At 41.6% G+C, this 13,862-nt stretch overlaps 1 protein-coding gene across 5 annotated transcripts in view; it reads left to right on the top strand.

The window, feature by feature from the left end:
• Window positions 1-703: 703 nt before the first annotated feature.
• The window catches only part of mast3b (microtubule associated serine/threonine kinase 3b), a 36,781-nt gene continuing 23,622 nt past the window's right edge, over window positions 704-13,862 (top strand). The window contains exons 1-3 of one of the 5 annotated variants that reach the window (XM_061825081.1): window positions 704-982; window positions 4,332-4,421; window positions 11,756-11,844. In XM_061825081.1, the coding sequence (XP_061681065.1) occupies window positions 936-982; window positions 4,332-4,421; window positions 11,756-11,844 (226 nt within the window). In that variant the 5' untranslated portion in view covers window positions 704-935. Of the gene's footprint in view, window positions 983-4,331; window positions 4,422-8,520; window positions 9,073-11,755; window positions 11,845-13,862 lie in introns of those variants that run through there. The other 4 variants (XM_061825077.1, XM_061825078.1, XM_061825079.1 and 1 more) reach the window with 4 other exon arrangements.

Here is a 13,862-nt window from a genome sequence, read left to right on the forward strand (position 1 = left end):
AGTGGGTGTTAGTCGCACGAGATAGGCTTAGATGGAAAAAGATGACACGCTGTGGCGACCCCTAACGGGACAAGCCGAAAAAAAAGAACATTGTGTAAATGTTAATTATAAACTTCAGCCAGGATACCAAGGGACTTTTATCATTGCTGCATTTAATCGTTGATCAGTGTTTATGTCGACTTAGGTAGGAGTTAGCTGCTTTTTCCCCTTTGCAATTGGAAGCATTTCAGGTGGTCAAACGTAGCACTGCCCTGTTTTTTTTTTTTTATTGGATTGCGATAACTTAGCTGCTGTGCCATCGACGTTTGAAGGCCACTTGTACACCGTAGAACCGCCTCTGGTTACTGCACGCGTTAAACCGGACAAAACCATTGCAAGGTGCTCAAAAACGTTCTGCATGAAGCAGAAAGAGACTTAAAAGGTTAACGTGCGCTCTGTTGTGCACAAGTTGACATTTCTTTCCTTGTCGCCCATGTGATCTGACTGTCAGTACTGCAGGAATGGAAAGCACAATTACATCATTGCGTCCAACGCTCGGTTACCACTTCTGACTGACACCCACCGCCCGAATTGATTTGGCATCGGCCAATAGACTGCGAGGCTCCCCCCTCCCCACCCATCCGCCCCCCCTCTCAGCAGTCACATGGCGGTGAACGGTGCCCGGTCTTCCTCTCGCTCGCTCTCGGTGGGGGTTGTGTTGTGTTGTGTTGTGTTGTGGGGTGGGGTGGGGGTTGTCTGCTCACACGCGACAGAAATTACGTTTCAGCTTTTAACCACATTAGGTGGGAAGCGGCTGCCGAACGCCGCGCTGTTGCCCAAGTGATCCCACTTGGACCCGCGGAACTTGTAGCGATGAGTGTTGGGAACTTGAAGCCGGCAAGGAGCGCGAATCGTGCCGCACTGTGCTGAGAGAGGAGCCGCCTCTTGTGGCAAACATGAAGTCCAGACGGGATAAACTCAAGATTCCATCCTTGACTCTGGAGTAAGTAACCGTTAAATATCTTTCTTTTAACCCCCTGTCTTCCAAAAGGTGAACACAGTGACAAATATCTTGTTTTGTAACTGTTTGGGAAAGTCGTATAAGGTGGACCTACAACTACAGTTCAGGAAGTACACATGACGTCATGAAGTGAAGTGAAACAAAAGCGTTGAGGTTCTGAATACCCTTTAAGATAATGTGTTTATCTTTTTTTAATATAAAAATTTTAAGGTGATTCCTGACAGCTAGGATGGTGGAGTTTAAAAAATATGATACATTATACAGAATAATGGGTCGATGGACATCTCTTTTCAAAAAGTCTTACTTTTGACTGACTCAAATTTTGTTGCAGTACTCCAACATAAATTTATGCTGGGTGGGTACCTGCTGCCTACTAGATGCTGATCCATAAGGTGTAGGAGCGTAGGAATCAATCTGATTCCCCAGTGGATGATCTTAGTTGAGCGTGGGCCATTTGTTTTTCTTCGGTTTTTTTTTTCATTTTTTTTTTCAAGGCACTTAAATGCAGGGAAGTTCTCACTCATCGAGCTGAGAGGGAGCGACTGGATGATCACAACAAAACAGGCATTTTTCATCTGGTTTATATCTTTGCAGATATTTGGATCATGCTGTGAATCCACATTTTCTGGCACATATTTCTCGAGCCCAAACAATGATCTGTCTCATATTTTCATGCGCGTCTGTGAGGTGATTTGCATTTTTTGTGAATGTGCTATACAAATAAAAACTTACATCCTTAGTTCCTTGAGATAATGGCCATAATAATTCTTGCGTTGTGCAAAAGTAAACATGGGTTAATGTTGAGTTGAGTTGGTGAATATGACTGCTCTGTTTTTGCCTTTTACTGCCATCAGTGCTTTCAAAAATTTGAGCCATTCTGATGGAATGCCACCCATGAGTCGATGAGAGGATTTTCTACTTACTTTACACAAGCACAGAAGTGCAGCTAAAATGAAAATGTCATTCATCAGCTAGGCACTATTAGGGTCTTTGGTTGTGTGAGCTGAATGAGGAATTGTGTGTCGACAAAACATAACGCAGCATGATGAGCCGTGTTTGTGTTTTTGCGAGTCCCAACATCGTCTTCCTCATTACTATGACAACCTGTTCATTAGTGTTTTGGTAGCTGGTTTAGCACCTAGATGCCTCCGCCCGCTATGAAACAATAACTGCACTGCACATTGTTAGAAAAAACAGTGCAGGGTCAGAATCTGGGTGCCGCATACCTATGAGTGGCTGAGCTGGCACGTTTCAAGGCAAAAACGATGCACTCTGACAGGAAATGTTGGGTGAGAAACAAGATGGCAGTGTGATGTGATGTCAATTGAATGTCAAAACATGTCTTGCACCGTCAAAGGCTGCACTTGATGCTCGCTTAAGTGTTGGTCAATGGCACTTACTGCTGAGTGTTGTCACCATGCAGATGAATAATGACACCCCTGATCAAAGAAAGGTCAGAAAATAATGTGACCTGCAAACTGTACACATAAATTAAAATAAAAAAGAAATATGTTACAAGTGGAAATAAAAGGAGGTATCCTTCTAATAAATGAATAGATAAACAAATAATGCTTTTTTTTTTTAATCTTATGGCAGTGGTTCCAAAACATTTTAACGCCATTGACCTTTTTCATGTGAATAGAGCATTCAGCTAAATAAAGACCTTACAATATACTGTAATTCCTGGCCCACAGAGCGCACCTGGTTATAAGCCTCACCCAGTACATTTGTAAAGGAAATACCATTTGGTACATACATACTGGTACATACTCTTACTTGAGTACAGTATTTAGCTCAACTAACCACCTCCATGGGTTAAGTGGGGTTAACAGGTCACAAACAAACTATTAAAACACTTGGAGAAAAAAAGCATAAAGTGTCCCTTAACTGCTTCAAAACATGATTACCATAATTCCCCCCCTACAGAGCGCACCTGGTTATAACCCTCACCCAGTACATTTGTAAAGGAAATACCATTTGGTACATACATACGCTGCCCAAACCGGTAAAAGTCACTTTCTCTGCACATATATTGCACACTCTTACCTTTTCCAATTGAGTCCCCCCTTGCAGCCGTTAGAAAAAAATGCACTAAAATAGTCGCATCACCGCATAAGCCGCAGGGTTGAAAGCGTGTGAAAAAAGTCGCGCCTTATAGGCCGGAATTTACGGACATTTACAGTACATATTAAACAAGTGTTATGACATAAACCACAATGACACAGTGGGGTTAAGTGTTGATGCATGTTTTATAACTTTTATGATGAATAAAGCTCTTGTTAGCACACAGTTGTTGCCCGCGCACTATTGGACAAGGTCACCTGGTGATGAAACGACTTTTTGTCGCCGGATTTGTTTTATTTCGTGGTTCCGCTGCCGGCATTAGCATCATTAGCTTTTGCTATCGACTTGTGGCTAACACCCGTTTCCTGTCAAGCGCTTGTCCTGCTTTTTTTCTCCCCCTTTCTTCATCATAACATCCTGCCTCAAAAATGAGCTTTCGCCAGTGAGCGGGTGAAATTTTTCAGTCATGCGTCATTAGGTACTAGTGACCCCAATTTTTGTTCAACCCAGGCTTTCATTTGTGTTGATGGATTTAAAGATGGTGTTCGTTCTTGAGTTAAAATTTTCTCTTTCTGAGCTTTAGGAATGATGACTTCACTTTATCCTAGTTAAGATGTCTAAAAAGGAGTTAAAAAAAAGAGAAGAGCATTTAAAGAGGTGGTAGACCATCTGGTGGACTGGTGCAAAGGTCAAAATCTTTTTGTCCATTTAAAGTGTATTTTTTAAAAAACTGCTGGTACAAATGGGCTCTTTTACCACCCCTTCTTTTGTGTCGTGGCTGACCTTAGGTTTTAAAAGTAACAAGGGCAATTTTAAAAATATAAAGGTAGAAAGTGTAGGTATTTGTATTAAAAATGCAAAACTCCCCAGAAAAATAAATACTCAAGTAAAGTACAGATACCTTCAGTATAGCGGTGTCAAGTAACAAAGTACAAATACTTTGTTACTTGACACCTCTGCTGCAGGTCACCGGTATCACAAGATTGTGGGGGAATGTGTTTTATAGTCTGGTGGAACCAAAATTGAATGTTTTTGTGCACACTTCTAAAGGTTTTATATGGTTTACTGTTGTTTATATGAACATCTTTTAGTGAAGATACGTCAAGAAATTGCATACTAAACAATAGAATCATACTGTGCATCGTACGGCTGAGTGGCTTCCTTACACCTTTGTCTGATGTTTTTTCCGTTTACTAATCCCAGGTGCCAACCTTCTCAGGCCAGTGTACTAACCCATGCAACCGTGTTTCCCTCATGTCCCTTTCAGTTTATCACCAACGTGTCAGAGCCCCACTCTCCTGAGTCCGTGCAGCCCCTGCAGTCCTTGCAGCCCCTTGCAAACCCTTCACCCCTGGAGGTAAGATGACCAGGTCACATACTGCTGTGAGCATCAACTACGACTCATGACGAGTTGCTTTGTCTAAAAGTTTCTTCCCCTTCCCATCGGTTCGCAAAAAGTTATTTCTGTCACAACCTCTCCCGAAAGAAGAAGCTTCTCAACTGAACATTTTTTTTTTTTGCCCTCAACAAATTGAGTACCCTTCAGTTTGAAATCCAGAAATCTTGCAATCATTTCTCTACCGTCAGAGTAGGTGGTTTCTGCCTACTGATTTGTTTTCTGACTAAAGTAGTCTTTTTATTAGCAAGCATGAGCATTTGTGGACGAACCAGAGAAAAATCAACTTCACATTAGATATGTTGATGTGCTGTGGCTGCAAAACCTAATAGAGTGTAATATCACCGTTGTCGATTTAAATGAAAGTAGTTTTGGCTCATCGGAAGAAAGCCTTTCTCATATACAGTTATGAACACGGCATACTGTAAGTAATTAAGATGAGGTCATTCTTCAACTTCTGAAAACACGATACAACACCAACATTGCGGTTGTCTTTGTATTTTAAGAAGCTTTACCAGTTGAGCTCCATCAGTTATTAGTTCTGTGGAAGTCTGTGGGTTGCTTGGCAACAACGATGGGTGGGCTGCAGGAAGGCAACACTACAAACAGAGACGTTTGCATCCAACAGGATTCTGGGTGTGTGAGCAGTGCTTGGCTATCACGCCACAGGAGAAGATTTAAAAAAAAAAATTTTCATGTAAAAGAATTTGGCCAAAGCCAGTTTTACATAATCTCATGACACAGCAACCGCACGTCTGATTGCTCATGTGTTGACATCCTTCAAAGCATATCTCATCCGACTTGCTGCGCTTTGCATCTCATTGTCTAATGTCAGAATTTTAATCTGAGTGTGGGAAAACCCCTACTTAGATTAATTTTGTGTCACATTCCCATGGTTTGCACATCTGCCTCACTCTTGAGAAGTCTCCTCGCCCAGTTTCATATGAGTGTGTATGGCTGTTTGTATTGTACATAGTAAGCTTTATACAATTTAAATTTCCGAGGCCAATCAACAATTAGCAACTTAAAAAAAAAAACGAACACCCATCTGATCACAAGATGGAGAAATATACTTTATGTATTTAAGTAACCTGTTGATTATTTAGTGGACACAAAGTGGAACCTCGGGTTGAGAACGTAATGGTGGGGGACTTGTTTGGGTGAGCACATCATGCATCACAGTTCTGAGGACTTGGGTTCAGATCCGGCGTTGGCTGTGTAGTATTTGCATGTTCTCCCTGCGGCTGCATGGGTTTTCTCCGGGTACTCTGGTTTCCTTCCACATTCCAAAAGCATGCATGGTGGGTTACTTGAAGATTCTAAACTGCCCGTATGTATGAATGTAAGTGCGGGTGGTTGTTTGTTGAAATGTGTCTTGCGATTGGCTTGCGACCAGTTCAGGGTGTACCCCGCTTTTCACCCAGAGGCACCATCTTGCCTGTGACACTCATGAGGATAGGCAGTATGGAAAACAGATGGATGTATAAACATGATCAGGGCTCATGAACTTTGAGTTAGGAGCGGAAAGTGGAGGCGGATCACAGCTCCTCATTGAAGACGTCTTCTTCTGTAACAAATTCTGAGTCAGGCATTTTTTTTAAGTGGTACTTTACATTGTCATTTAAATGATTCGTTGTTTAGTCGGCCAATTTGTTGCACATTTCTTTTGATCATTTTTTTTTATCAATTTTGATTGTGTCACAGTATCAGCATTTGTCAGTCTAATAAGGAGCAAAACAACAACATCAGCAAATGTATAGTAGCTTACCTCGCATGGAGCCAAGGATTGTTACCATTAGGCTCACACGATGCAAGAAGAAGCACAACATTAATCACTCCATTCATTTATGACACATGCTTCCTAACACTATTTTGAGCAGTTTCCCTTTTCAGGTTCTTTCAGTTTTTTAACATCATTTTCATAATCTTTAATAACCTTTTATCAGTTTTGAATGATAATTTTTGTTTTAAATGCATGAAATGTCCTTTTATCAAGCTATTCTAATTATTTTCCACCTGGCGTTAAAAAAAATACATTTTTTCACTGAATATTTTCCATCCATTTTCTGAGGCGCTGATCCTCACAAGGGTTGCGGGTGTGCTTGAGCTTATGCCGGTTGTCATCCGGCAGGAGGTGGGTACACCCTGAATTGGTTTCCTCCCAATCGGAGGGCACATGGAGACAGACAACAGTCGCATTAACAATCACACCAAGGGGCAATTTAGAGTCTTCAATTTATGCATGTGTTTTTTTTTGTGTGCGGGAGGAAACCGGAGTGCTCGGAGAAAACCCAAACAGGCACGGGAAGAACATGCAAACTCCACAGAGGTGGGGTTAGGATTTGAACCCCGGGTCTCAGAACTCTGAGCCCAACACTCTACAGCTTCTCAACCGTGCCGCCCCTGAATATTTTCTTACTCAAATAAATATTTAGACGACAATTTTTTTCTTTCACTTGAGTCATATTCTAAACTTACTACTTTTACTTGTACTGTACTTGGCTACTCAACACACCTCTGGTGAAAATTAAAAGAGGTGGATATTTTGCTCATTGTCAGCTCCCTTTAAATGGAGTTGAACCCGCACCGATGATCGTCAATTGTGAAAATGACCAAGCGTCGCCATTTTATCCACTGTTACATCATAAATTATAATTAATATAGTTAATTATGGGCAGCAAATTGGATCAGCTGGAAAGCATTGGCCTCGCAGTTCTGAGGTCCCGGCTTCAATCCTGGACCCGCATGTGTGGAGTTTGCATGTTCTCCCTGTCCCTGCGTGGGTTTTCTCCGGGCACTCCGGTTTTCTCCCCCATCCCAAAAACATGCAACATTAATTGGACACTCTAAACTGCCCCTAGGTCTGATTGTGAGTGTGACTGTTGTCTGTCTTGATGTCCCCTGCGATTGACTGGCGACCAGTTCAGGGTGCACCCTGCCTCCTGCCTGTTGACAGCTGGGATAGGCTCCAGCACTTCCTGCGACCCTCGTGAGGATAAGCGGCTAAGAAAATGGATGGACGGATGGTTAATTGTTCTTGTAAAACACGACATACGATCTGTATACTTAATCGACAGTTGACACCCGCTTGCTAAAACCTGAAAATGCCATGTTACCGATCAGCGGAGTTGAGTGGCTGGTTCCTAACCACTAAGTGTATGGATACTTGAATATTAATTGACAAAACTACATCACAACATCAGCGATTTCAAATCCACCTTTTATGCCGTTTATTGACTTGCATTACTTGACAACTGCATAGATGTCCAACTTAAACTTTGTCACGGACTTGTTTCGGCTCATGTTATCCACAAAACAGTAGAAGAAATGGATTCTGAAGAAATGGATTCTGGTGGAAGAGGATCTTTTTTTAAATTTTTTTTTAACTGTGCATAGTTCTTCTCCCAGCACATGAAAATAAGTGTTCTGTGGTTTTCAATTCCGTTTCACTTTGACAGACTGTTGAATAATAGCACCACATTGTTCTGGCCTGCTCCACATAACAGCAACAACATCTAAACTGAGGAACAGCATTTTTGCTTTAAAACAATGCCATGTCATATAAATGCTGTAATCACTTGCCCAGTAGTATTAGAAATGAACAATTGCGGGAGTATTGAAATGACTTCTTTAGAGCAGGGGAGCCATTTCAGTTTTATTATGCAGTTTATCAACAAGAATAAGTTCCAGCCCCACCTGCAACAGGTGAAAAATTGCGCTACAGAGAGACCACATAAATCCATTTCTCAAATTCTTTTACCCCCCCCCCGCTTTAATAATGTAACATATGAAAACACATTTCAAAGTATTACAGGTGTATTTTTAAGAGTAATTCAGAGAAATACACAATCGCTAATGATATTATAGTGTTTTTGGATCAAAGTTTGTAGTATATTTATTGTTTAAACCCTCTTTTTTGCGGAGGTGTTTGATCTTAATACCTCTTGATATCCTCTGAGGACCATGTTACATTTTCACAACCTCCCCCGCTTGAGACGAAGACGATTTACGACAACAAACGAGCTATCCGTGTAGCTACACTTTATACAGTGTATGCAAACGTTAAAATGTGCTTTAGCATTTTCACAGTGAAGTTTCTTTCTCAAAGTACAACGGATTTGAAGGTCACTTGAGGCATTTAAGAAATTATCAATCGCTGGCTGTCGCTTTTAAACTGAGGCAGCAGCGGGAGCCGGAGTAACCGAGCAGCACTTGAACGCAGCATGAGACTTCAGGTTCCTCACAGTTGCAGAAACACTCACGCAAGCAAGCAGCGTTTGCACGTCTTGGACCCAGCAAATAACGCCGCCATGGGGTTGATGTTTCGGGGACACCGCCACAGCCCTACGGCGAACCGGAGCAAGTGAGGAGCGTCGAAACGTCTTTTGAGTCGTTCTGCACGCGGCAGGGGAAGTCGGCGTTGAACACAAAAAAGCAGTCGCCGAAAACAAGACGATGGTCGGGGAGAGCAGAAGTGGAGCTCCAGTGTCCTGAAGAGCTCGAAACACTTTGAAGCTCGGGAAAGAAATTCATCAAGCATGTCGGACCCAAGTCAACCGAGCCAGAGCAAGTCCCATTTATTTCCCGGAGCCTTGCTGAAGCGCTCGAAAAGGTTCGTTGGCGGACTTGAGATTTGACGTTTTAACTGACGATAGTTTTACACTCTCGTGCTGTTTGCTGCGATTGTTTGGTATTCTTTTCCAATGACTTTTATGGCTTGTGATCAACATAGGAAGACCCGTTACATTTAGTTTTTTTGTTTTGTTTTGTTTATCACCCGCGCCTTGACGTGAAACATTGTAGCTGTAGAGCTACATGCTCCAGCGTTAATCCCAGACTCTGGGAGGGAATCGTTGATGCTTTTGTGTGGGGTAGTGCTCGTTGTGTACTGACTAGTTAGCAGACTCTTAGGTTTCAGGTAAGCTCTGGTGGGATGAGGTTTAACATTACAGCAACTCACCAATACATCACCCTAACTAATTCGGGCCAACTACTGTACATGGAGGCTGCAGTACATGTGTGGACGTCGACATCCAAATAATGAAGACGCTTGACCCGACGGTTTGACATCAGTGGTTGACAGACTAATATAGTTTGTAGTAGCGGTGTTGAATGTTTATTGTTAATACCCTCATATAACAAAACCCCTCCAGGCCGTGATAACGAGCTCAACGAATGGGGCCGAACCATTGTTTATGTTTTTTCAGTATATCACTTTGTCTACCCTGAAAACAGAGAGAAACGCTCCAGACTGGAGGGCCATATGTTACCATTCCTGTCGTTTTGATAAATGTGCCCTCAAATAAATGTCTATTATACTTCAGTTTATCTTTCTCAAAGGTTTCATTTTTGGACTTGATGTAGCCATGTTTTCCAGGGTTAAGTAAATTCCCAATGTGTTAAAGTCAAATGTCAACCCTTACGAACGCAATCTCGTTATTGTACTCATGTAAAAATGGTCTAGAAAAGATTTTTTTTGTTGTTGCTAGTGTTGAAGACACCTAAACGTTAATGTTCTTCCTTATTTTGAGGGGGTTTGCTTAATATCTGCTTAAAGTACTCCCGCAGCACATTCGCAGTGTTCATTCTGGTGAAACATCTGCAAAAGTTGATGTGTATGATGTGTGTGTGTGTGTGTCCCCCCCCCCGCCACACACATACACAATTCAGCCTCGGACATCTGCAGCTCAAACTGGGTCCGCCGTTGATGTCATTGCACCCACTCCCATTACCCTCGAGTCTGTTGACATGAGGTTCCTTCTTTGTATTTTGACTCTCATTAGTTGTCCCTCCTACACTCTAAGGCCATTGTCGTGTGTAGAGTTTTGTAGTTACATAAACATTCTTCCAGGCAGATCTGCTCGTAGGGTGGAAATAATGTCAAAAGGTTGGTTTAAATCCCAGTGGACGGCACAAAAAAGTCCATCAAACTCTTTTCAGGGTGTTTGTTAGGGCTTTATTTTGGTAACTGGAAGGAATGGAAGTGGTATTTGGTCTTGTGAAGTTGAGACTAAAACACGGTGCTCCACATATACCTGTGATATGATCGCTTTGTGTCATTCCTAACTTAAAGCCATCAATTGCAAAAAACATAAAAATGTTTCCCTTTAAAAGTGGACACAACCTTGATGATAAAACTGGACCACCGCTATCCTTCTCCTCCTCCTCCTCCTCCTCCTTGTCCACCATTCCACATCTGGTTAAAATGTTATCTGATGTTATTATGACTTTCTTGCTGTACTGCCAAAGGCCGGAGCTTAGTGGATTGCGCGTACTTCCGAGGTCACATCCCATTAATCCGTGCGGTGTCAATGCTCTCATTCGGCTACGTAATACAGCTGTATAATACACAAGTCAATACAAGTGTTGCATAAGAATAGAATTTATACTGGATAGTGAAGGCCATGATGATTATATAAAACTTTTAGAAATACACAAGGTGGTTTTGACATGGAGCGTTTTAACAATCTGCTTAACTGTTCGGAGCAGATCAGTGTGTGTTCTGTTAATATTGTGACAGATGTTATACAGGATGTCCACAAAAACACTCAGCGATTCTAAACAGATACAAGATGTAACATTATAATACTCTTTCACAGTTTGTAGCTATAGATTCATGATTTCATGTAGTTTCATGTGTTATAGGGGAGGATTACTGCCTGGTTACTCTCCAAACATCAATGCGGTAGCCTTGCTCTGTCCAGTCTCTGCAGTATATCCAGAGTGATCATGTGTACTACTGCAATGGTACAATTTTTCAGTTCATCTTGTTGTAGGAAGTGGGGGGACACTCACGATCCTCGATTTATAAAGACGGAAGGCACAAGTGGTTAGGGCCAGTGCCGTTGCAGGCCACTTGCAGAACACCAAATCGTCGTATCCAGCACGGTCCATCAATCTTTTTCGCAGATGCTCATTGAAAAATCCTCCGTCAGCGAGATGCCCGTGTGGTGGGGAACCATCTAGCATCCAAATCTCCAGTAGTTACCCCTCAAAAAAGAAGAATCTATGTCGGAACTATGGAATTCCATCTTTCTGAATATATATTTGAATTAGTTTAGTATCACAACATCATGAAATCAGGGAGCATTTTTGTGGACGCTCTGTATTTGCAACAACCATTTTTCAATTGAATGACATTGTTTACATAGAAACCAAAAGACAAAACACCTTTCCCAACATTACCCGCTTTACCTGGGAGCAGGTTTCTTTGGAAGTCTTCTGTGTGATCAACATTGATTGTTGTTGTGTTGAGAGAAGCTGTTGATTGGACTCCTATTCTGTTTGTGCTCCAGCTGTCGCAGCAACAACAGGAAGACCCTCTGTGTCGGCACGCCATCACCCACTTTGTCCCGACCTCTCTCTCCACTCTCAGTCCACACAGGTAAGAGCCATGCTCTGATTTTCAACAGTAGCTCCAATACAAAATTTGCATTTCAGGTCTTTGTTGCTGTTGATTTAAATTTGTTGTCTTAAAAAACACTTCTGTGAGGGCTGGGGTGTTGTTTATATGTAAACTCTACGCTATAGTTGCATAATATCTGCTTTTAAGATGTTGCAAGCTTGAGTGTGAAACCAAAACAAAACCCTTCATTTTTATAGAAATATCATAAATATCTAGGTTTATTACACACAATTCTGAATAGTAATTCCCAAGAGGTTATTCATTAAGCTGTTCAGTTCCGTGCATCATGGTACAGTGTTGGTCAGTAAATTGTGAGCAGCGTTGTAATTTTTTTGTCCGTTTGGAAGGTGCAATGGCATCATCATCATCATGCCAGATAGAGCGTAAGTAAGTAACAGATTAAATGTGGGAAATGAATGCAACACGGACTAATTACCTTTAAGTCGTCACAGTAGCTCTGTGAATTCATTTCTCTGTCTGAATCCACCTTCTTTTTCAATGATGTTATTAGTTTCTTAACACAGTTCTAAAAATTCCCTGTTGAGCAATCAAAGAAAAGGAGTAAATTGAGGGTATTACTACAGCCAGTGGCTCAAAAGAAGATTTTTGAAAAATGTAAATGGAATTGAACTCAAACAACCGCTAGATCAAAACAATGATCGAATACGGTAAATCTAATCTAATTCTAAGATGACCTAGGCAAAATGCTATTCTCCTTAAAAAAAACAATGCAGCTACTTTATCTCCAAGCCAAAAGTAGCGCAACTGTTGATGTGATGACAATAACCTTCGAGAGAATAGTTTTACTCTCCTGTAACACCTAATTGAGTGTGTTGGCTATCTGGTTCTTAATACACGTTATCTGTGAGATCCGGCAACGACGCACACACACACACACAAGTCTCTTGTTCCAATTCTTTTACAGTTGAACCAGTCCAATCCCATTTCTCGTAATTCGAGCTCTCCATAATTGGTTGATCTCTGTGTCTCAGCGCGTTTGTGGCCAAACTATTTAAGAACATTGTGATACACACTAGAAATGAGCACTGGCTCTCATTTCACGCCGCTAAGATCTTGTTTCTTCTCTTAAGGGTGAGTATGGTCTTGTCCTGTCTTGTTGCTTTGGATCCCCTTTTGGCTTCACAACAACTTTCATGTCACGTCCTCTTTGGACTTTCCAGACAAACAAACCGGGAGTCAAAATATGAGCTTCAGCTCCAACCCTCCTCAGAATTCACATTTCCGCAGATCATATATACAATATATAAATAGCAACTCTTAAGTGTCAGGGGATTATAAAGAAACGTATCAACGATTTTAAGAAACCGGAGTATGAACTCCCAAGGTTACAGTTGGTAAATTATTGGGCCCATTAATAAGATTTTAGACCGTGTCAGACCTTAGGTTTTTGCTGTTTTTTGCAAGGTACAAATTACTCAGGATGGCATCCGGCGTAAAACTGTGCCAAACAAATATGTGTTCATTTAAGATGACACGCTGTGGCGACCCCTAACGGGACAAGCCGAAAGGAGAAGAAGAAGACATTGACTAATCACCTGACACATTTGATGGTTCAAATTACTCCGAAACAAGCTCCTTATCTGTGGTAACACAAAACCAGATGAGGAACAAAAAAAAATTCTCCCTCATCTTTATTTGCAAGCACCCACCTGCTGAGCCTTTAGAATTTGGTATGTCTGCTGCCCGGATTACCTCAGAAGGTAGCTGAAAGTTTTGGGACCACACAAGGAGATCTCTGGTGGCAGACTTTTGCAACTGGCACGCCACTTAAGTACAAGATAATTTAAGTTAAATGTAGCATTTCTGTAAGACACCTTCCTGTAAGAACCTGTCCTTTTGGCTTCTGTACACAGCCAATTAAACATGGCTGCACTTTGGGAAGGCTAAAATCAAAGCAAGGAACCTTTAGCTATAAAGTCCCCTGTAAATTAGAATTAAAAAGCCTTATGAAAGTCCCCCCTCCCCCGATCTCACTA

This window comes from Syngnathoides biaculeatus, chromosome 7, assembly GCF_019802595.1.
Source record: "Syngnathoides biaculeatus isolate LvHL_M chromosome 7, ASM1980259v1, whole genome shotgun sequence".
Taxonomy (NCBI): Eukaryota; Metazoa; Chordata; class Actinopteri; order Syngnathiformes; family Syngnathidae; genus Syngnathoides; species Syngnathoides biaculeatus.